Source organism: Pecten maximus, chromosome 6, assembly GCF_902652985.1.
Source record: "Pecten maximus chromosome 6, xPecMax1.1, whole genome shotgun sequence".
Lineage (NCBI taxonomy): Eukaryota > Metazoa > Mollusca > Bivalvia > Pectinida > Pectinidae > Pecten > Pecten maximus.
The window spans coordinates 18,264,102-18,290,007 of record NC_047020.1 but is presented as its reverse complement, the minus strand read 5'-3'; the positions used below and the strand labels follow the sequence as shown (position 1 = coordinate 18,290,007).

The 25,906-nt window shown below is 35.0% G+C and overlaps 2 protein-coding genes across 2 annotated transcripts; one reads left to right on the top strand and one right to left on the bottom strand.

Moving 5' to 3' along the window:
• Positions 1 to 3,273: 3,273 nt before the first annotated feature.
• On the top strand, positions 3,274 to 4,784 carry LOC117329132. The gene has a single exon (XM_033886877.1). The coding sequence runs from the start codon at positions 3,312 to 3,314 to the stop codon at positions 4,638 to 4,640; it is 1,329 nt and encodes a 442-aa protein (XP_033742768.1). The 5' UTR covers positions 3,274 to 3,311; the 3' UTR covers positions 4,641 to 4,784.
• A 10,027-nt stretch (positions 4,785 to 14,811) lies between these two features.
• On the bottom strand, positions 14,812 to 20,419 carry LOC117329131. The gene is made up of 4 exons (XM_033886875.1): positions 20,358 to 20,419; positions 19,769 to 19,799; positions 16,024 to 16,840; positions 14,812 to 15,781 (listed from the first exon to the last, which is right to left on the bottom strand). The coding sequence occupies exons 1-4, from the start codon at positions 20,363 to 20,365 to the stop codon at positions 15,708 to 15,710; spliced, it is 930 nt and encodes a 309-aa protein (XP_033742766.1). The 5' UTR covers positions 20,366 to 20,419; the 3' UTR covers positions 14,812 to 15,707.
• Positions 20,420 to 25,906: the final 5,487 nt, after the last annotated feature.

Sequence of the window (25,906 nt, the reverse complement as noted above, 5' to 3'; positions counted from 1 at the left end):
TGTTCTTACAACTGCTGAATCAATTTTCTGACAAGAACGCTACATGATAGATTTTAGTTGGTTTACACATGAAACCACCTAATCCGAAATCCAATATGGCTTCCTCGTCCTAGAATCTGATTGGCCATTTCAGTGTTGGTCTACATCGTTGTTCTATATGTCCTAGACGACCATACCTGATACCTGGAAGATGACGGTTGGTAGCGAAATTTACATCATATGATATTTGTTTTGACTTTTGGATGTAAATGCTTACTGGTTACCAAATGCACGTAGTGCCCTAAATATTACAGGATACTGGCTACGGGAACACATATCCCATGGTTCTCTGTCCACTGATGTAGCCAGCTGCAACTGATAGTTGGTATGTGCCACAGGATATTGTCGGAAGGTGTTCCATTTCTAACTTTGGACACCGCAGTCGCATCTAGTTTGGTTAATAGTGACTTGGCCCTGGTAAGATCTGGCACGTCTTTCACACATTAAGCTAAGTATTTGTGAACACTAATGCACGTTAATTTTGTCAACGTGCATCCTATCCTTTGCCTCCCGCTCTGGTGTTCGACTTATATGAGTCATCGGATTCCATTCTAACGATTTGCCTTGATGCCATTAATGAAGCAATGGAGACAACTTGTGATGTGAAAAATATCCATTGCTTGAATCGAGTGTGATATGACTGCAATACCCAAATGGATTAGTAATGGATACATCAGCTTGTAGGTCGTCATGTTGAGTCTGGCAAGGTTTTAGAGATTGTCATCTTTCTCTAGTCAAGAGAGACTACCATGGTGACTTGTAATCTTCGCATCATTACCGCTTCAAGGTCTTACTGTGTCCAGAATGTAACCATTACGCAGGGCTATACTAATGTGCTACAGAATGTCTGCAGTAGAAGATTCTCTGGAGCTTGTGATCAGAAATCGGGAATTGAAATATGTCTACCGTCAAGTATGACAGTCGCCCGCTTGCCAAAACATGCTTCGCAGAACACTATGTTATGCTCTAGAATGTTTTCCTTTGTAAGATGTTCCTGTCCAAGGAACAATGGAACAATAGTTAATGCGTTTACTATGGAATGACGTGTGCTTGGTATATTGGAAACTGACATCTTAAAAAGAGTTGAACACTGTTCCCAGGAGATATTCGTCTTCCCTTTTATCCAGAACAATATCAGTGCGTTATCGTGGTTTGGAGTGTAAATACCAGTGTCAGTAGAGGACGAACAATGTGAAAGAATTTCTAGAAACTGTGTTCTTGTCCAATCTGACCAGGCTTTACAATCTGGATGGAAGTCTCCTTCATTAACAGCATATGTGATATCTCCAACATATCTCCTTTGATCTTGAAGGTATCCGGGAAGTAATCATTGTACTTTCCTCAGTTCGAATGTAAACGTCAGGATTAAGATCTTTAACTATGATATGACGAAACACATACGTAAGGACCAAGGGCACCACAGTCTGTGATACTAGCTGAGTTGATGTTTTGCACACTTTGGCAAAATAGTCGAGTTTTGATTGAAACTATTTATACATAGTGTTCATTTGGCGTTGGAAGACTGGTCATAACATAGATCGTTTATGGATAATAATGGGATGTTCATCCACGTATCATCATCAACACCAACGTTTTGATCTTCAGGTTGCGACTTTCGTTTCTGATAATTTTTTAAACACTTCGCACACATGTCAATCTCTTGATCATCAGTAAAGATATTGCCGTCTGCTCTTGAAACGTCAAGCAACCAATTGTGCTGAGAAAGTCTTATGCTTCTAGCATATTTCTTGTTTTTTTAATGATTTTCCTAAAGACAACAACTTCACAACCCGCACCTTCACACATATCTTTATTGTGAGAACGGTACGGTACGGTATAAAGTTTCCGTCAGACGCGATTTTGTTAAAACTGTAAAAAAGGACATTTTCGCGCGTTGAAATTTCCGCTTAGTCAGCTTCTAAACTGTTCGCAGTGTGGTTATTTTCGTGCTGTCAGTCGTACTTCAAATATATTTTCGCATTGCAATGTCATTGGTAATGTATATTTAAATTTGAGTACGAGTTATCTCGGACGACAAAACGTTTGAATGGTTTACCACCAGGAACTTGCGTCTTGGGTTTTGTTGTATTTAGTTTATTTGGTGGAATTATTCGCTTGTCAATATTTTCACGTGTTTTATGTTCGAATATGGCTATTTTCGGGTAGATTTAATATGATCGTGAAATAAGTGAAAACTTCCAAGCCGCGAACATTTCCATATTTACAGTAGGATAGAAGCGGCGCTTTGATATAACATTTAAAATCACGGACATAGAAACTATTAACGTGAAGAAATGTAAAAGGTGATCTCAGAAGAACGGGGTATTGGGGTATTGCAGGATTTGGTTAGTCACTATCGTGTACAGTAATATCATGTAGTATGCCGTATTTAATGTTCTGATTATAATTAAAACTGATGGCCATTTAAGGACGAAGCCAATGTCGGCATTATTTGTATGCTATGCGTATTACGGGTTGTTATATATAAGGAAAGCCACATGTGTGCATTAAGGTTTGTAGTCTTTCTGGGTGGTCTGTTATGTCCACTAAGTTTTTTTTTAACGAAATACTTAAAAATAAAGTATATCGGCAGTAGATTTACTGTTGTAATATTTCGGTATTTAGTTTATGGTTCAAACTTTCCTATTTCGTTAAAATAAATCATTATTTTTTATCTGTTTCATAACAATCTGCGTTCTTACTTTAGTTATCAAGCTGCGTAATTAGTTAATTGGGCAAGTGCATCATCATTTTATTTGGGCTAATTGTAAAGCAGAAATGACATATCTATCTGCTTAATACTTAAAAATGAGTAAAGAAAGGTTCAATACGTTAAAAGTATTCTTTTATCATTTAATACTCGTCAGAAATGAAGTATGAATTTATATTGTGTAATACATATACGTAAAGTTGCTCAATAACTAATGTATTTCTTTGATTCTGTTAAAACGGTATGCCATTCATTCCATTGTCTTGATGTAAATATAATGTAACACTATTACTATGTTGCGGTACAAGTAGATAAGAATATAACTTAATTTGAAATATCATTGTCGGATGTCACTACTCCCACCACACATCAACGTACATCGGGTTTTCTGAAACTAATATGAGGCCTTTACACTTAAGGATGAGTCACATCTTATCTCTCCTAAACAAGCAAGAGCCCGGATGTTCCCCATTACTGTATCGTTGGCTATGTTTCCATCGTCCTCAATACACACTTACATCTTGTGGTATACACTAAACATCATCCAACACCGTATCCTGCAATGGCTAATTGCTTTGTAGTCGTGTTGTTGTCCATGCAATGTTTATACGGGTTATGTATTATTCAAAAGAACGTTAATATTCGTCAAGGTATCTTCACATGGGAAGATGGATTCAATCAACCTGGATGTCGTCTACTTGGACAGGAGTTAACTGGCGACAGTCTGAATGAAGTTCGCGTTCTTGGTCTGTCAGAAAGACGTGGCGGTAGTTCAAGGAGCAAGGAATATTGGATAGCGGCGCGTGTTCAGTATACAAAATGGATGAGGCTTACAGGGTGTTTTTTAGTTAACATACGCAATTTTATATCAGTCACAGGAAATAATAATGTGAGAGAATGTACAGCATATTGTGAGGGATCACTTTTCGGGTTAACCTCGGAGCGTTGCGTGTGTATCAATGCTTCTAAAAAATTTGAAGAAGATGATGATAGCTATTGTAGAGCCGCCAAGTGCCCTGGAAATGCTGAGGAATTTTGTGGCAATGTTGTTTTCGCTACTCGGAGCTGTGTTTGTGTCTATGAACCGTTGACTTTAGTTAGTGATGATGCTATTGGGAATTGTAAAACTATAGAGCTAAATCGACAAGGTGGAAAGCTCCAGACAAATGACTGTAGCGATCGACATACATTTCTTTGTCAAGGAGGTAAAGAAAATGAAGTTGATCGTTATCGACAGAAAATGAACTGGACAGAATCTGGATTTGCCTGTTATCGCGAGCATGGAAAACAATTTTACGGCGGATATTTTGATATCAGAAACCCCCCTGATGGTCAACATTGGGTTGGGGTTTTCCGCCAGGAAGCATTTTATTGGGGGAAAGTGAGTAGCCAAGATGGTGATTTCGATTGTGTGTCCGTTACTGTTGATGCAGATGGGCGATTAGAGAAAACTGTTAAGAAATGCAGCTCCCTGCTACCCTTACTTTGTGAAACATTTCAGTATTCAGACAATGAAATTGATTCAACATGGAAAACATTTACGACCAACTACAGTGACACTTTGACCACACCTACAGACATGTATGTTAAGAACACAGACTCGCGTGATCTGAACGTACAGTCACTGGTGATAGGACTTGTAGCAGGAATGGTCATCATGCTGGTCATCGTGTTAACGACCGTAGTCATTTTACGACGTCGGAAGAGCGCAATCGAAGCTAGAGCTATCGTAAATAGACATGTTGATAACAACATGGATGGCAATTACGACCAGTTAAATCCTAATAGAGAAACCGGCCATTATGCTGAACTTCAAAACAATGCCATAACGTATGATTACATATCAACAATAGACACTAATAGGGACTATGTTGAAATCATTGAAGGATGACGTAATAGTCGAAATCTCCCGAAGGCCATGCGATAATCAAAAGTAAATAATGTCCTTGAGATGGATATACATAGTAATAATAATAGAAAACACAAACCAGAAAACCACACGCGCTTTCACATGCTTTGAGAGCAAGCTCTTCAAGTGTAATTACACCTGAAGAGCTTGCTCTCAAAGCATGTGAAAGCGCTTGTGATTTTCTGGTTTGCGTGTTTTATTATTATTACTTTATATATATTTTTTTTTTCAAAAGAGTATTTTAAGTATTTCTCGAATATTTCTTAACTCACTGATATAGAAATATATATTGTGGAGGTAATATAAGAACTAGATACATGTACGGTGCAATGGTTAAATGCTAAATATGATATGAAAAATTCAGATACGAGGGAACAGGATGAGGGGTTTTAACGTGTAATACTCATGTGTAAGATATTAAAATCGATAACATATGTAGCTCATCAAACTTGCAATAATTAAAATACAAACTTACATTAATTGAAATAAGCTGTTTCAATAAGCTTTCATTACAATGTTGTGCGGAAAATCAAACATACGGCAACAAAATCTAACTCAGAATTTGTTAATATCTTTTGTGTCGTTTGTACAGTTGATACTCCATTATTCCATACTTTCAGCTTTTCTAAACATGATATCTCCAGCAATGTTTTGCTTTCACTGTTGTCGTTCCTTACTTTCTGATATTTTCGTGTTAGTAAGATGAAGTCCGAAACTAGGTAAACGGTAGTTCTTAGCATTACGGATGTTATATTGTGAATTAAGCTGTAAGATAGTTTGGCGTCCGATTAGCGTAAATTTTGTAGAAAAAATGCAATTTGCTCCTTTTCGTTTATTTACTAGTGGTTCTAGACCATTTTCTGAATATAAGAGGGTGTTCCAATAATAACACGAATATACTTAGTATTAGTATTTTTAACTAAAGACTTAAATTTGCAACAAAGACTTTCAGCTGTCTATCACTAACATAATTATTTAAATGTAAACTTTATTTTACAACAATTGCGAAACAAGTTATATTTTCTTATATTAATCATGCATGTTTGTCCGGATGTAAGCGTGAGGGGTCTTACTGTGGGATGAAACCCGGGGAAAACCCACGTGGTCTGGCAGGTGACCCCATACCTTTTCACGTCCGATCAGAGAATCGAACCTCGGTCACCTAGGTGAAAGGCAATTGTGTTACCACTGTGCCACCCGACCACCCATATCAAACATTATTAACCAGCCCCGCCATTTCTTGTGTTATATGTCCATAAAAGGGAGTTAACCTAATGAAGTGTCAAGCAGAGGCATTTGGATGATACCACACATTTTATCATACAGCATATTTATTATACATGTAGATGTCCTGAATGTATTTGTTAAGTAGATCCTAAAATGCACCAGGGACTATTTTTTGTAGAACTGTTTACGAATGTCAAATTGTTATATCCAGTTCATCTACTCCTATATCTAGCTAAAATACTATTTTAGACTATTAAAGAGTTAATGGCATTTGCATTGTTTGTTATGTATTGTTTGTTATGTATTGTTTGTTATGCTTTGCTTGTTATGTATTGTTGTGTATATCGAGGGATTGTTCGTTATTGTTATCACGTCAAACTAAACGTTTAGGTGGTAATGTATTCATTGACAAGTTATCTTCGTATTTTATAATATCACATTCAATGTTAAATGCAGCTGTTCCACCTTGTTTAGGTAATTGACTACCAGGATGGTTGTTTGTAGGCATCAATTCAGTTCACTGAATTGTTAACCCGAATCAGACATACAAATTATTTTTAAATTCAGATTTTATAGTTGTTTAAAGTTGTATCATAATTTCAAATTAATTCCAACGGTAATATATATATATATAAAGGTATCCAACAATTAACGGACAGAACAATGTTGTCTTTGCCTCAATTATAACCTACGTCATTCCAAATTCACAATTCGATCTGTATCCTGTGACTACACACTACTGATATGCTGTTTTGCCTGGTCCACCACAAATACAACCTATGATAGCTGATTGGTATAATGTATCCATAATTTCAAACAGTTGGTTATCTTTGCCGGGCACTCCCCAATTACATCTTTGGCCTTTAGACTAACACCAAGTGATTAGTTAAAGATTACATATAGATGCACTGAAATGATAATTACATTAAGCTATCGATATTTTTCATCCTAAACAGTTACACGGATCATCCCGAGGTATGCCATATATATATATTTTTTTTTTTATATACATTTTTATATACTCGTTTTTTTCTGTAACATAGGTGTATTTTGTTTGCATGCGTCATCTGTAATTTTGATTTGCCCAAATTCATCTTTAAGATGAGGTATACTAGTAGTATCTGTTGTTTAGTTAGTCAGGGGACAATTAAAAAAAAACATTTTATTGACCTGATAACGTTGGTTCCTGAAATAAGTAAGGCTATTTGAAGTATGATTTCTCGTATTAAGTTAGAATTTAACCAAGGTTTGTCTTTAGGTCCGTATTATCACTATTTTTGTCAGTATACAATGTTCACTCCCTTGCTTTATTCAAATATCTAGATGTAAAAATGTGACTTATGTCATCTGGGACTTGTCCTTGAAAATAGAATTTGCAAGTCTGTCTCTAAATACTCCTTATTTTGCGTCACTATAACATCTTACTTTCCTTGTATATGTCGTAACAATAGCATTCTCAACAGTCATCTCTACACTCGACCACTGGTGGTCAGAAATGTCGTTTTCGATGTCGATTACGTCAGCCAAACTAAACGTACACTTGACAAAAAGCTGTATTTAGTCTTTATCAGTCTGTTTGTTGAAAACTTTCGTCAAGTGGAAGGGGGGTTGATTTTTTCACAAATTACATGCGTATATTCTGCATAAAAACAACATTGGCATTATATACTATTTCTGTATATGGAGTTTCATACAGAGCGCTATTTAATGAAAGTCAAATGCCATTCCAAAACGAGTGGGCGCTATTTTGAGGCCTGTATAATGTACTAGAAGGAATCTCTTGTTTAGAAACTGGATCTCTGTCCAAATAACTTCATCCGCCTGAAATTCTAAGCTTGCTCTACGACGGATGTATAAGCAATTAGATGTGTTATCAGTCATCCTCCTTTATCATTGCGTCAACGTTCATAACCACCCAGGAGTATATCACCGTTAGCTATTGATGTATTAAGGTTAGTTTCGGTGGCACAAACTATATCACTATCGTGTGCCAGTAACGGAATGCTTTTTTAATGATGGCAGGCCATCATGATCACAGAAGATAGTAGTTCACTTTAAGCTACATAATCCCTTATTCATATGAACAATCTGACTGAGAAAAGTACAAAGTCTAATTCAGAAACATTTAAAAGAAAAGTCTGCGAATCATTCCCAAAGTTTCGCAAACTGCATAACTCGCCATCAAATCGTGATTCGCCTTGGACTTTGGGGCAATCAGATGAGCTTATCTCTATCAACCTTGTCCCCATTTACCACCGCCATTACCCACATTCATACATCCTTTCATGCTTACACTGACACTCTCTCTTACCTATTTCCTATATGATGTATATAAAATGTATATAGATGTACCTTATCAGGGTCATAACTGATCACTTGTATAATTGTTCAGACATCAATGTATTCAATTTTAAAGGGTTTTGACATGCAGTTTAACATTTAAACTTCACTTTGTATTACGTTTTATGAACTTTCAGTTCGATTTGTATACATCTTGTAGGGAGTTATCGGCAATCATTTATCAGTGATCATTAGGAATTGCCACCAATTGGTCATATATCAATTATTACTTGACCTATTTCAAGTCATAAAATGCACATCACATCATCAGTGATCATAAGTTTATAAGTACTAATGATGCTCATAGAATAACGATCGTTAAATACCAATTTACATCATTTTGTATAAATGATCATAAGTTTATCAGTACTAATTTAATGGTGCTCATAAAGTAATGATAGTTAGTTACCAATACACATCAATTATTTGTATTAATTTTCATCAGTTAATCAAAACCAATAAGGAAAATAAAGTAAGGCTCATAAAGTTACCATCATGAGTCATGATGTATCAATCAATGATAAAGTTAATCGGTTTATTGATAGCTTTAGAAATCAAAACCTTTAATAAATCTTCCAGTCTTTGCTGTACTTTAGGCTTTTTTACTCATTAGTTGACCATTGTTAATAATTTTATAAATAAAAAAAAGTAACATCATGATTACTGGAGAAATTTATCGGGACATGCTTACTTTACGCACAAATTCATGCTTAGCTAGAATTCGTATAAATTCCACATAATTCTGAATCTTTGTTTTAATGGTTTAAAAGAGCGCTTATTTAAACAAATAATTTATAAATCTGAAGAGAAGAGATGGGCTTTGATCAATGAAAATCGACATCAAGTTTATTGGGAATTAGCAATTGGTCAAACAAAAGATGTTGATACAATTAATAATTTAATTCTTGAGAAAATAAAGACATTCACTGATATTACTATTCCTCCTAAAACAATAAGAGTCCGATCTAAGGACACACCACGAATGCCTATGCTAATCAGATCCAATATGAGGGGGGAAAAGACGTCGTGAAATAGTAAAATATTCAAAAAAGAATAATGACTGGTTAAAGTTTAGAACTATACGTATTGAAGTTTTTCATCTTATCCTTGAAGCTGGAGGTGATAATTTGATAGAAAATGTAAAGTTTCTCTTGTAGATCAATCATATCTTCAGGAAAAATGGCGGAGAATAGCCAAATCTATAGGTAACATTTTATAGATGAATGATGTGGTGTTGAAAATGAAAGGTCTGGACACACGTATAGATGAATGAAGATTTATTCGGAGACAGATCAGCATAGATGTTGTTACTCTGATTCCAAGGTAGTCTGACTTTACATATACACGTGTATAATGACCAATATTTTTGTCTAAAACATGTTTCGGTACATTCGTCCCTTTCTAAAGAATGATGGCAGATTAGAAATAATCTGGCTTCATTGATAATAGGGGTACATTAACAAGTTTTGCAGATTTAAACTTCCTTCTAATCTTACGTAAACATTTGCCGTACATTAAAAATAGTAATATCGTAATAATGCCTTGAATTGCAATTACGCATGTAAAATGTTGTGTAAAACATTATTTAAAAAAACAACAAATACTAACTCAATTGTGAGATAGATAGGTAATAGAATTAAATATTTTTTATGGTGTTTTTAAAATATAGGGAAACTATACATTGTAATTTCCAAATTAACTATACTGTATACATTGTAGCACTACATGTCGCTATTTACTGATAGTGAGAAAAACACATAGCTTGAGGGCGTAATACCGCCTACTTATTCAAGCTTAATATACCTCGCACTCCAATTAGGCTGAGGCTAAAAAATGAATGTAATGAATTACAAGACAAGAAAAAAAAAAAAAAAAAAAAAATAGCAACAAGTTACGCTAGAATTGTACGAAATTACTTTGATTCATTGAAAATTAACTTTCATGAAATACATAATGTGCTAACTGTTTCAAAAATGAAGATATGAATAAAAAAAATGTGCTTGTTGTGTCGTCTACCGTACACACAATCAAGCCGTGATGTATCGCACTCCAATTAGGCTGACACTAAAATAAAATAGATGAAATGAAATTTACCAGAAAAATTCCTAGTTATGTATTTGTGTTATACATGTATGTGTACATTCAGATACTCTCGAAACATATAATGTTCGGCATAAATTCAAGAGGTATTCCAAAATCCGTAGTAATACATTTATAAATGATGTTCTGGTCGGAATACATTGAAACCGAGTGTTTCTGATCTGATAGTGCACGTGTATGTGTAGTGTGTTGTCAAAGGAGAACAGTAGATTTATCATACCATGTATATATTATGTGTGCGTAAAACCGCATCACTATCTCTTATCTCCGACAATATGACGATGTTTCATTTATTATATAATCCCCGTGTTAAATCACGTGGGCGAAACTCATCATAGGATAATGTGTAAATATGTAAAATTTATATGTGTAAAATGTAAAAACAATTAATATTGAAGTATCGTATGAATTTTCTGGTAATGATATGAAAACAGCGCGATTTCGATAATTCATAAAAAAAATAATTATAGTAAGAAAAATGTTTTAGATGTATAAATAACCTAAAGTGATTTCAAAAACATGTATATAGCTATAAATGGCAAATGTTTATGAAGAAAGCCAGAAGTCAAATCAACGTACCTGCATCTTGTTACCATGGAATTTCCCTGTCACCGATGATCGTATAGTGGTTTCGTGGACATATAGTTTTACTTCACGTTGTGATGGCATCATCCCAGGGTGTCCGATGTTATACGGCGCCAGTATAGATGAATTATGTGGTGTTGAAAATGAAAGGTCTGGACACACGTATAGATGAATGAAGATTTATTCGGAGACAGATCAGCATAGATGTTGTTACTCTGACTCCTAGGTAGTCTGACTTTACATATACACGTGTATAATGACCAATATTTTTGTCTAAAACATGTTTCGGTACACTTTCTCTGTAGTGTAGCTGTTACGGCAACGGATGTTTTGCGTCGTTCCCGGTTCTCGATTCGAAGGAAGGAATCGTCGTCAGTTATTACTTTACAAGGATTTATAAACCACTGGATGTACCTGCATTTAAATGTTGATGATCTTTAGCTGTTCAGTGCAATAAATCAAGAGGAAATTTGTTATAAGCTCACAAGAACAATTTACAATGTTTTTTTCCCCTAAATTAAAAACATTAAATCCTTGAGAACCAGACAAAATTTGGTATCATTAAAAAGGTCATGTGTTTTCCCCATCGATATATGATACATGTGTATTGAGGCAGTAAAGAGCTTGAAATAGCCAGTTGAGTTCGACTGGTGAGGTTTGTCATTGCAACGGTTTTGTTAAATGGATCTCACAAAGATGCAACGGTTCAGTTTGAGTGGCTGCAACGGTTCGGTCCAGCTTGATGTGGGTTCTTTGTAACGGTTTGGAACTTCCGAGCATAGATATCAAAACTCTTTCAAGAGGGCACTGGAATATCATTAGGCTATCATGTGGCGAATAAACCGATATATTTTCAAAAGTAATGGTGTATGGCTTACACTTCGTGATTCTATTCACAAAACATAAAGCAATGGGACGTATCTGATGAAACTCAAAATATAAATAAAATTACTGGCAATGTTGAAATCAAAAGTACACACATTGCAAGGTTCATGTTCAGGCATGACAATCTCACGTAACTTTGTTTTTTATTATTTAGCATTATTTGCTAATTTGTCCTATCGTTGGAGGTAATTTCATTTCATTATACAGGATTCCTGATAGACCAGCCAGTGTGTAATATTCCGTGCCGAATAATTGGCGAGAAGCTACACTTTCTATCTTATTAATGTTTCTAACATGACGCGACCGCAAGGAATCGAACGAGGGACCCACAGTTCGGGACGTCTAACCCTCATCGTTTCACCTTCGTGAAGATCTAAACAATGGCTTATGATGCCTTCAAAAGAATCGTGTCTTTTAAAGCAGTAGCTGCACATAAACGGGTCTATTCGTGAAATTGAAAATTAATCCAAAACGTACACTTCTTTACGAAACCTTTGCAACAACAATCTTAAAAACCATAATTAATTTCATATTGAAAAATAATTGCTGCCCCAATATGCATGTTTTCTATATCAATGGAAAGTTGATAATGTGAATATGATTCATACGTTTGTTATCTATGCGTTTCAAGGCATTAACTGATGCTATGTTGGGATGAATCCAATAAATAATGATATATTATCGGAAACAGTCGACAAGAAAATCATTTCTCTAAACTATTTAACATATTTCTATGGATCCTTTGGTTGACAAGCTGCATACGACAGTTCTTTCAATGTACAAATAACACAACAATTACCAACTACCTGTGAATTTAATGTTCAACACTAATTTTGACTAGACACTCACCTTGTTTTCCCTTCGAAGCAGGAACCGGAAAGACTCAAAATCCATTGCCGTAACAGTTACACTACAGTGAATATACATAGTAACAATCAATGTTCGGATACATCCTCTTGATCAAGTTAAAGCTTTTCATGACTTCTTTACATTTATATCTTACTCAGTTGACAATAATTGTAATGAAACAGATTTACCTCCCCTTAGTCAACTTGATTTTAAGGATCATCTATATAGCAGAATAATGTTGAATTTCAAACACGATTAAATAGCTTAAAATTGCACAAAAATAGTCATGTAATATACCAAAATGTTTGTTTGGACATGAAGTGTCTTAAAATCACAAATAATTTGATGTAGATGCTAACAATTTCTTCTCTAGAGTTACTTTGTGGTAAGTTGTAGCATGGAATAATTCTAAGCCACAAAAATAGCCAAACCTGAAAAATAGCCCATCTGTCATGCTCACAAGTGTCTATAGCATAGGGTAGTAGCATTTGTTTGACCGGATTTGACTTTATGTAGGTATAAACACATATTTAGTTTTGACCTTGAAATGCAAATGGCGGCTGTGGATGATATTACACAAATATGGCATAAAGGGAGGCATTTCAGCCATTAAAAATGCTCCTATATAATACATTTAAGACATCTGATTATAGTAAGAATGACCATTTTAAGACAAATTGTCAAACTGGTGAGTTTTGGGCCTTTTTCAGAAATATATATCTTTTACCCCAAACTCAACGGATGAATTTTTTCCCCTAAAAACAGTCTTCCTGCCATGTCTAGAGTTCTCTATAGTATCTAATATGAGCATGACATAATTGTCTGATCTTATTCACAACCGCGATTTGCATTTCAAGGTCTAAATAAAATCAGTGTTAATACATATCATAAAGTCCAATCTAGTCAAACCAATGCTCCTATTTTGTGCTTTAGACCCTTGTGAGCAAAACGACATTACTGTTTTGCACAATAAATGAGATACAAATGAGTTAATTATGTCCCTCTGAAACATGCATTTTTCTAATGTTTTGTTGACATTTACGAACTACTGAACAAATTGAATGTCAACAGCAAGGCCCACAGTTTGACATGATACATATCAAAATTTTATCAAGTTATTTCTATTAAATAACACCCTAGTAGGGATGTATAGCCTTGTAAAATATCAACTGTTTTGGCTGGATTTGCTGTTTAGATGCCCCTTAATGATATAATAATCAGTGACCAATTGATAATAAACCACCGGGACCTGATAATCTTTAACTAGTGACAAGTGACAAAATATCTCACATTTGAAAATACTATTAAAAACCCCCACTGCTCTTGGTATGATTTCATTGTCCTGGAAATCTAATTTAAATACTTTTCATAAAGGAAAAGTGGATACTGATGACTCCAGTAATTAAAGGCCTACTTGCAGTTACATCCTCTTTTATCAAATTACTTTAAAATTAAATATGTATATATACATGTATGTATCAGTGAACACCAAAAAGGATTCCAAACACATGACTCAACTGTTAAACAATTATTGTTTCTATATAAAACAATTTTAGAAAAATCTTGCTGAAGGGAAAGATATTAGATTTGTAATATGTGGTATAAGTAAAGCCTTTGACAGAGTTGGCACAAAGGGCCATTATACAAGCATGACAGTATGGAATTAAAGGTAATCTCTTTAAAGGGTTTCAAAAGTATCTTTTTCTTCAAGGCAACGAGTTATATATGAAGTTATAGTTCTAGTTTTAAAATATCAATCCTGGTGTTCCTCAAGGAATAATAATTGGTCCCTTCTTCTTTCTACTCTTTATAAATGATAAAACTCATGAAATATGAACCTATTTAAAATTGGTCGTTATATGTTGTTGAGGATGTGGTTACTCCTTGTAATGAACTGAATGAAGACTTTGAATCTGTCAATAACTGGGCTATTCATTGGAAATCTTAATCCTGATAAAACAGTTATTTTTACAGCTCCAAGGAAAACAGAAATCTTCCATCTCTTATATTTCAGAATCAAATTATAAGTAAAAATTATAAACACTTGTATTTAGGCGTCTCCTTCGGTTCCAATGGTACACGGATTGATTATAATATTTATGCAAGATATTGATGATCAAGCTTTTAAAAGATTATATGTATTAGGAATACTCAAACACAAAATTGATAGAAGTTCTCTAGCAGCTTTATGTGATACCCATATTCGAATATGCAGGTAGATGACAATTTGTGTATGTGTAGGTCTAGGTGTGTAGGTGTGTTTGTGCCATGTTCCAAGAGAGTATGGAATATCTGTATATTTTTACTTTTTGTAGATATCTATTATTTTGTTCAAACCGCCATTATTATAAGACTAGTATAGGCTTTGCCTGTTGTCTGATGCAGTTGTATTTTTCTATCAAGAACGATACAATTAGTTAAAATGAAAGTTAAATGGTACTGATTATGAGGGGTGGTATCAAAGATCACGATTTTACCATCACAGATCATGACATGATGTTGTATCAATAATCACGACTTTACCATCACAGATCATGACATGATGTTGTATCAGTGATCACGAGTTTACCAGCATAGCAGTCAATTCCGCGCTTCAACGGGCCTGCATAGTGAAGCAAAGCAGACATATGTACTGCATTTGTTAGAGCATAGGGGTTCGTTACAAAATATATGATATATATACAAATGTATTGACAAGGCAAGAAACAAAGTCATTGCCAACCTGGGGCGCCATTTTTTAAACAAACAGAGAGAGAGACATAAAATCTTAATTAAGGATGATTTCCATTTTTTACAAACTTTAAGTACTCGACTGGTCATCACTGAGATCAAGTACATCTGATATAGACCTTGCCTTTTGGTCGATCATATTACTTAAAGACATACAAATTTTCATTAGTAAAGATAAACTCTAGGTTTCACATTGTTCATCACTAGATATTTCTTGATCATACATCACAATTTCATCTTTAGAGATGGCATTTATATCCTGGTAATCTAGCTGCAGTTGTTGTATTTGTACGTCAAATTGTGTGTAACGCATTTATACATATCCAGATTAAATCAGTTATCAACAGATCCACTCCTCAATAGTGAAGCACACATTTCCCTGCCACGGCTTCCGCGCCAGGCCCGATCTGCAAAATGATATTAACACAATGCCGATTAATTTGATAAAAACTGCAACAATGCATTCTGCCAAAATTGTAACTCATTGAGAGTTAATTATTACCATAGTAAACACAAAAGTCCATTGTTTTACAATAATATATGCTATTGAAAAGGAATTATTGTATTCCATATCTTATATACCAGATAGCCCTTGTCGATAGATAATTACATATCTCTCCTGGCGTTTCTATAAGAAGATTGAACTTACACGCAGCTAGGACACTGGTCATTTCGGTCTCCAGTTCATCAGCAAGATGGCGCACTGCATTCGCAGATTCGTGTATGGAACCATGGTAAGTCTCTATTGATGTGACGACAAAATCGTGTATGTCTAATGGCAAAAGGACAACAATGAATGCGGCCCCTACTTTAGATGCGGCGCGTGCTCCTATTGCCGCACCTGCACCAATAGCGCCACCTGCTTCCCTTGCAGCCTCCATTCCAATAGCTTGTGCACTCGCTTTAGCTGCAGCACATGCCCCTATTCCAACAGCTTGTGCTCCTTTTGCAGCCCCTGCACATCTAACAACATTTGCCCCCACCCTTGCTCCTACATCAGCACATCCACCCACAGCAGCCCTTCGAGGTGTAAGAGGTGCTCTCAGAACGCGTCCAAGAGCACCTGCAACCTCCATTGGAGTAACATTAGCTTCGACAACACATTCTCCATTTTCATCTGTTACATTCAATTCTTCGTTCAGTCTTTGACTTGTTTCTCTATCATCATCGATTGCTTTCTGGACGTTTTGCATGATGTCTTTCTCTGTGAAATACTTTCCGATTAAAGTTCCGATGCTAACAACACCGCTAAATACTCCAACACCTCCAAATCCTACCATGGCCAAGGTCGACACACCACCCGTGAATGGAACCAGTGCAAGAGAGGCAAGCGTGCCAATACCTGATACAATAGCTGTAGTTGACCCGGTCAATCTACCAATATTTACTTTTCCTTGCATGGAATCCAGTTCATCTGCAAGCGTTCGCAGCAGTTGTATGGTTGTTCTCCTTCGGGACTCCCACACCTAATCAAATCACAGTTAAGGACATCATTGACTATATGATTAATTGATATATCAAACTGAATTATCCGTCTTCCAAACCAAATTATATAGCTATATTTGACATAATTACTCTTTTCTTTGAAATTTATCAAGGCAAATATTCACGGAATGTATGTTTTAATAGTTTTTTTATGTGAAAAAACAAAATCCTTGAACTCGATTTTGAGTTTAAAAACTTTTCCCTACATTCAAACATACCTTTATATACATCAGTGCATTCTAAATAAATAATTTACCTGTTGTGTTGTGCTTTGTATTGCATGGGACCCTTAGATATATACAAAATGTAAATACACGCTCATACAAAGGATGCATTAGTGCGGTGATACTCAATCGTCCTATTTGATATATAAGCATAAATACCGCGCCATCAGCAACATGTTGCAGGGCTTGTACCCATTGTGTATTTGGAGATAATTTATTTCTTTGTTTTTTTAGAGTTTATATGTTTATATCTTCCTTTTGATCTATTGATATAGTATATAATTATATGCTAAATAAAATTGAAAGTGACGACGTCTATAGGGTACGTGTAACCAGCTACATTTTGCACACATGAATTTCATTGTTTCCCCAAGTTTGTTGTAACAATACGCATTGCTATTTTTTCTAGTCAATTCGAAATCCAAAACAGCTGAAAAAAATCCAACATTCTATTATATTGATTTGAAGCAAATGACGCGAGCCCATTTGGCCACTGTCCTCTTGTGAAAAGTAACTGTGCATTCCTGGATGGTTATAGATGATGCTCACGTTATTTTCAGGAATTGTAGTGGCTTTGAGGCTTAAGCATGATCACAGTTCACCATTCCAAGATGACCGTGGGAGAGCCCCTAACTATGGTAGTTTTAGTGCATTATGCTCCAATTAGTGGTGGAATATCTACATTTACTATAGTCTGGTGGGGGTAGTTAAGTAAGTATATGTTATTGCATAGTTTTCTAGCCACAAGAGAATGTGTCATCAGCTGACTCAGTTGTCCTTTCAACAGTATTGACTCATTTTTACTAATATTCTCCTAGCAATATTAACAGGTAAGCAATATTTTGAGATCGTCGAGTATTATGATCACGCAATTCATTGATTCGATTATTTAGTATATCTGTTAAATAGGACATCTAGCTATTTAACAGATATACTAAATAATCCATGAATGCTTTTATGTAGCTGGATTATTTTATGGTAGCGTGTTCTTTCCGACAATGACTCTATTCCAGTTTCCTGGTAAAGGGAATCATGACTACCTAGTTTAATGACACCACATATTATTCTAATAGCTTCAAGTTCGATACACTCTAACAGTTTTACATATTCTATTGTGAGCGTGTCCCACACTTTTCTATATGTCACAAAGGTACAAGATATTGAAACCATTTCATACTTAAGAATTATCAATACCTAAGGAATTCTCATAATTCTAATCTTTAACATGAGAAATGGTATATATGGAAATGTGTTTTCAATCACGAAATTATCATTTCTTCTTATTTTAAAATGTGTCATCAGCTGACTCAGTAATCCTCTCCACAGTAGTGACTAACTTTTACTAATATTCTCTTTCCTACTACAGTTCCAAAGAAATAGATTGCGTAATGTCCAAAGGCAAGCTTTTGTAACATTCATGTAGGGGCTGAATTCCATTATTTAGTCAAGTAACAGACGTGAAATGAGATGGTTGAAATGAGAGAAAATATATACATCGTTGTATTATCGTGGAAATCCATCTATAGATCAAATGTGTGGTATGCTGTAAGGTTGTTACAAGAAATTAATGAATGGAATTTGTATCCTTTTGAGTAAGCTGAAGAAATATTGGATATTGTACATGTAGGTTTAATTTGTGTATTTACGTTTTTACTTGATTAACATGCAATTGCATTAAATGACTATGTATATAACCTCACGCTGTACATTTAAATGTATCTAAGAAGAACTAATAAGCTAACTGTTGAAGCTGATAATACCCAATATGATGCATATGTCTAATAATTACTTATAATTACAGTTTGTTATATCTAACATATGAAAGCTTTGCTTGGATGCAGGGGCACTCAGTCTGAATCTAGCACACTAAGATGGATGGCTACTGAAGGAGGAGTAAGACATTTTATGCCTGAACATCTATAGTGCTGCTGGATTTAAGGCTGGGTGCCAATCCTGTATCTAAGCAATAGCTATTAACTGAGAACAAAATCTTTTTATAACTCTGTAACATGATCATAATTTGACAAAGGATATACTAGAACCTTATTACCTCCCTTTTCCACTAATTGTTAGTTCTTTTTATAATTACCTCCCTTTGACCATATATAAAAATCAATATATTCATAAAAAAAATTCTATCTCCATAGATATTTCATCTCCATTGACTTAATTTATATACATATTTCTTATACTTCTCCACTTTCAATTGTTTTAGTTTAATTCTACTATTGTTCTGTCTGTATTGGGGAAGACTTATATAGGCCAAGCCTGCTGTCTAACCCATTTGTATAAATGTTATACAATAAAATATGTTGAAATGAAGAAATATGTCTAACACGTGAGGTGAGTCCTTATTGCAGATGTATTTACACGGGCTCGTTCAACGTTGGAAGCATGCAGTTTAAGTCAGTTATTGTATGATATCTCGTCACTCTTTGATCAAAATCCAGGCGATAACCTATATTTACTTCATTGTTGTCACAGTTAACTGCGCACGCACACACGAGTGTTAATGGCCATGTAATCATGATAGGCCATGAAAGGGGATTATGTGTGCAGTCGACTGTGGTAGTAATTGCTTGATTACACTTTTACATTGCGAGAGTTGAGAAGTATGTAGTAAGTGGACACTAAGAATTAAATACCGGTATTAGTAGTGTAACCTGTAATAGCAACCGTATACTTACTCAAAATGTCTTCCTCGTCAGAACCGTTGCTATACAACATAAAAATATGTGTTACATAAGGAGCAGCCTTTCTGGTCCATACTTCATACCCGAGCCGATGGTACAACTATCTCATAATACATAGATGTGTTAGGTCCCTCAAAGCGTGCCACACGACCTAATGCTTCAATGTCGATTTAGTAATATATGCATTTTGTACCAATTAATGAATAGATATTTTATCATAACATTGGTTCGTTCTTCGGCTTGTGAGGCCAGGAGCTAGCATATTAAAATCAAGAAGGGGAGTTATAAAGAATGGGCGTAAACAGATCTCATTTAATGTAGTCGGTTGCTTTTAACCAACATAACTTCATCAATTTAAGTTTTGGGTATCTAATACATTTTTTAAAGATGAAATAGTGTGTATTCTTGGCCGGTGACAACATTCTTTATAATTTCAAGTAAGCCTACATATTGCACATGGCTACTGTAATACGGGACTCTACAAAATCGACTCGCACATAAATATTATGCATTTGAATGACTAAAATTTGCAATATCATCTTAAAGATAAGCATTAACTATATAATTTACTGATGACTTACCTCGCCATATTCACAGATGTATTTAACTTCCTCGTCGTAGTTTTGAGAATTGCGCACTTGAAAATAAATTGTTCTACGAGGTGTGACGGAGGTGTACAATTAGAAGCTATAGTGGGGACTTACCTGGCCATAGTGAACTGGTATTAATTCCGAGAACAGGGTACATGATCACAATGAGGTGCACATGGTGCATGGCGTGATATTATCAAATTGAACATATTTGAGTATACACCGTGCACTCAGTATATGTATGACTTAAATCACACATTTTAACTATGAATTACATTAGACGAATTTCCAGTCAATGGTCCGTATATGTATTAAAGATTCAAGGGTAGTTACTCCCTGGAAGAAATCAGGTTGAAATCAACAAACCACGTATGTTTTTGTCTTAATCGCCATTTTAGCTTTCTCCTCCGATGATGCGGTAAGAGCGTTTCATTAAGTAATAAAATATAGTATTTAAAAATAAAAACGAAGAGTATCTGATTAGTTCATTTTGTTATTGTAAATCTTTTATATTAACCCGTATTGCAAAGCTAGAACATTAGATCAGCTATATATCGTAAAGGGAACAATCTTTTGGTTCAATGAACCGATCTCGCGGCATAGTTGGATGAGAAGGTCAATATGACGTTGTCCGTAAAAGCATACGTGGCTTGTTAAATCGACCCGACTTCTGCGCCAAAGACGGATCATAACAATATCTCATTAAGGTATGTGAACTTTATTCATTCATATATTAAACGGCATAACAAGTGTCAATTTCGTGTATTTGGTCCTGATAACTAGCTGCCAATTAGCGACCTCATATTCGGCGGAAAGGGATACATCTACACAGCCATTATCCACCTACTTTTTTTCGATTACGTTATGCCATAACTTACTCAGTACTTGACCAATTTCTGCATGTAAAACATTTGTTAGGAAAACCAATATTTTATCTTAACGTTGATATATAATTTAGAGGGATCAACGAACTGTAATATATAAAAAGTACAGTTTTAAAACGTCCTATTTTTGTCTTCCGAGGGGTTACTTCCTTGATACGTTTCCACTCGCACGCACGCACCATGAAGAATACGTATTACACTCTAAGAGATAGTGCTTTACGGTTTCAATTTGACCGCAAGTACAGAAAGGATTTCCAATCGTCTTTTTTTTTGCGAATTAGGTGATATCGAAGAGAGCTATATTTTAAATGAAGTCTGGCATGATAAATTTGTCCCATTCTTTTTCCAATAAAATAGTACATGTACATGGAAATGTTCACCTATTCAGAGTTGAGATGAAATTTCAGAATAGAAATGGAAGAATAAACTTTTATGTTAGTAGACAATTTATTCCATAAGTTAAGTGTAAGAGGAAAGAAAGAGCAGTCATAAAACGTGGTTCTAGCCTGTAGGTTAGCAATATTTTGAGATCGGCGAGAATTATGATCATGCAATTCATTTATTCTATTAGGTAGTATATCTGTTAAATAGCTAGATGTCAGTCCATGAATGATATTATAAAGCTGTCAACTCTAAATTTCAATTTTCTAAAAGTGTTAATACGATATGACACTTTAGCAATAATATTGGCAATGTGCTGTTTCCAATCAGCGTTGTTAGAGATAGTTACACGTAGGTGTTGGTGAAAATTGACTTCAGAAATAAGGATGTTCGTGATGAATTTTTGGTCAAGATCCGACCATCCTTAGTACTCTAGAAATGATGACAGAAACGCCTTATGACCTGTTCACTTTCAGTCGCATACACGTGGTTCTAAGTTAATCATTCAAATGAGTACCGAGTCGACTCTTTCAATTGATTTTTAATGTTTGATTTCGGTTTTCTGTAAGTTTTTCATATAAAAACCTTGGAATCACTTTTCACATTTATCCAATTTATGTTAAAACAAACAAACTACATGTACTTTAAGTTAGAAATATGGGATTTACCCCAAATCTTCATTGCTACCCACAATTTTGAACGTGTTCTGTGGGACGCAATGAACCAGCTGCGGGGGTAAAACAAAAGCATTTGCTGCATAGCACGCGCTGTCATCACACCGGCTCATCTTGCGCTGTAATCATTTTAAAACTTTTTATTTTGACTATTTATGTATACCATCTGTACACCACCTAAGATTAATTACAATATTTCTATTGACCATGGTTTGGGAATGCATACCAAGCTCTTGAAAAAGACGGTAAAACTACTGTTGTCGCGTTTCAACAAGTCAAATTCCAATTTCAGATTTTTCTTCTTTATTTTCTAATTCATCCTAACATATATATCCAATTTACACGATGTTCTCCTTTCAAGTTTACTCTCTATTTCTGTATCTCTTATATCTCTGTTCTTTCTAACTCTCCAATATTCTGTCACTTGTTGTTCTCTATCATTCTCTGGTGTTCTCTCCGTTCTCCCTGTTCTTCCTTTTCTCTCTTTGTTCTATCTATTTCCTCCCTTCTTTTCTCTCTGTCCTTTTTCGCTCATGTTTCTGACATACATATAATGATTCTCTGATCCTCAGAGAAGTCACCCCCTTAAGGCCACCTACCAATCCACAGGTTTACCTCTGCATCACCAGTACTGTGTTTCTCTATCATCTTTAAACTTCATTATTTACAAAAACCAATACTGATATTAAAAATCTATAATCCAGCATCTCTAGATGACACGCTCTAGTTAATAACCCTATTAATAACATTTTCCTTGAAACATTTTATATTCATTCAATTTAGACTTTAAGTATTTTTAGATACATCAAATGGCATTTTACTCAATACAGTGCCCAAACTACTGCATTGTTAAAAATAATAAAAACAGTTCCATCAACTGCATAACTTACTCTTTAAAATGATATCAACAGTATTATCTAAATGATTATTATCAATTAGAACTGACAACTTTAATTCAAAAAACAAAAACAACTATTTATACAGGTAAAGTGTCAAGCCTATCTATGTCCCTGTGGGGTGTCACCCATCTGACCATCATGATGCTGGTCCAGAATGACACTAACTTTCCGAACCCAAATCTCAATTAAGAACACTTACATAATTTACCTGGCTAACAGGATTCACACTACTACACTACGAAGGAAAGTGAAAATCAATATAGATATTTGCTATTTTCACAAAGTAAGCCAATTTGGTTGTTATTTATATTTTTGCGCAATAAGTTTAACTCCATCAAAGAGTATCAGCATGTCTGTACATAAATCATCTAGTAATGAGAACAATAAAAAATATACATAATTATTAAATGTTTGATATCAACTGATTATTTATCACAGTTTCTTCCTTTTTACTTAGTTTTTACTTTCATTTTTTACCTTACTCCCTTTATGATAAAAGATTGGATTAATGGTGCGTTTTATAACCAAATTGTCAATTAGAAATATCCCGCGTCGTGGTTAATATATGAAAAAAGTTATAGAGCAAAAACTAATGGAGTCAATAAATATACAGACCTAATATATGCAATTATTAGAGATTACCTCCTATTAGTAATTCTTTCTTAAATGATATCAGATGATTTTTCCTCTCTGAATCTTATTGTTTCACTACTTCATCTTGATCTCGAAAAGCAAGATAGGCATTTCTAAACGACGCAATCCATCCGGGATGCGGTTTTCAAAACTCGGATGACCGGTACTTCTAGTTGTTTTGCCTAAATTTAACCATTGTCAACAGGAAAGCTTTATCTGCAGGCTCACATTGAAAAGGATATTTGTCAACATAACCACAACCAGATAAGAAATAAGCTTATTTCATATAGTTTGGTTTGGTTTATTTTGTTTAACGTCCTATTAATATCTAAGGTCATTTAAGGACGGCCTCCCGGGCGTGTGACATGCATGCGTGTGGTGAGTGCGTATGTGTGTTATGGGAGGCTGCGGTATGTTCGTGTTAGGTCTCCTTGTAATAGGCCGGAACTTTTGCAATTTAAAGTGCTACCTCACTAGAGCATACTGCTGAAGACACCCAGCAGGACACTCCACCCGGTCACATTATACTGACAACGGGCGAACCAGTCCTCCTACTCCCAATATGCTGAATGCTAAGCAGGAGTATCAACTACCATTTTTAAAGACTCTGGTATGTCTGGGCTTGGGGACAGAACCCAAAGCCTTCCTCACAACGGTGAACGCTCAACTAAAGGCCAAAGGTGAGGCATTGTCAAGGGAGACATTAGGAAGAAGAAAGTTGTTCAGAAAGGAGAAAAGATAAGATCACAAATTTAGCCGCCTCTTACGATCATGCAATAGATGCAGCAGGTACAATTCTTACGCCCGACCTTCAGGGCCCATTTCATATAGGATCCAAGTGTGAATTACTAGCTTCGCGTCGTTAATTCCTTTTTTTCAATTATCTTTTTGTGTACCTTGATTCGTTTGCCAAAGGAATCAATCATGAGAATATGATACTGGTCAGAAAACGTCATTACAACAACTTAACGTACACAGAATGGTATTCTGCAGTGTATCATATCGGTCCTAAATATGTTAAATTAAATAATGTGGTGTGCTGGGATATCGTCAGTGTTTTCTTGATATCGACGGGAGGCATACATTTATAATGCAGTAGATCGAAAGACATTGTCAAATCAACCAAATAAAGAAGACATTTTAAAAAGGAAGCTTAAAAAAATGAACTGAAATAAAAAAAAAGTTTGATATATATATTTTTTATTTAGCAACACAACTGACGACGAAGGTTGACAACTTTTTGACTCGTGTCCTGACCATATATATATATCTTTGGATGGGTTGATGATGAACATTGATCTACATGTACTGAATGTCCATTGCATTTATCTTATGCTCATCATCGGTGCCCTCATTTGTACCCCATCTCTGTTCCTACATCATTATATTCAGTAAATACACTCTGTTTTTCGCATAACATCAAACATTATTCATGTTGAATAATGATATATTGTGGACTCGCAAAAGTTCATCAGTCATTCTATAAATGACTTTTTAACAACAATATAATTTTTGTTGTCTTTGCTATTCAACTTTTTGTAATAAACAAGCTTCAGTCTCTGAACCTGATCCAGGCTTACACAAATATATTAATATTCGGCTATTCGTATACACAGTAAATAAAACATTTCAGCGAATGCTTGTGTTAGATAAAAGTTACCCCTTTCGTATTACGAAGAAAACCACAATAGTTAGTGAATTAGGCAGATAGATCATTATTTGATTTCACTGAAATGCATTGCCAAAGTCATGAACATTGATGATCCAAGCATGGACCCGATCCTGCCCCAACAAGGAAACATTCTTTTCTTTTCGTCACGTAGCTAAAAGCCCCATTTTATAAATATTTTTTTTTGGTTTTGGACGCCTTTAAAAAATATAGTCATGTCCAATATTACGGGATCAATAAAACCAGAGCAAAACAATAAGACAAATATGAAATTTGCATGCAGACCCGTGGAAAGGTACAGGTACAATGATAATATAACCTGACGTTTCTGAGTGTTAAGTGACTTCTGTTTAGTAAACGACAACAACGATACATTTCACTTCGTCCCAAACAAAGATAA

Excerpts from the sequence above, each read along its gene's own strand:
- LOC117329132 (XM_033886877.1), top strand. The coding sequence starts at position 3,312 with ATGGCTAATTGCTTTGTAGTCGTGTTGTTGTCCATGCAATGTTTATAC.
- LOC117329131 (XM_033886875.1), bottom strand. Across the intron at positions 16,841-19,768 it reads ACGAGGAAGACATTTTGAGT|GTGTGGGAGTCCCGAAGGAG; the intron begins AAGTATACGGTT and ends TGATTTGATTAG. Across the intron at positions 15,782-16,023 it reads GACCAGTGTCCTAGCTGCGT|ATCGGGCCTGGCGCGGAAGC; the intron begins GTAAGTTCAATC and ends ATCATTTTGCAG.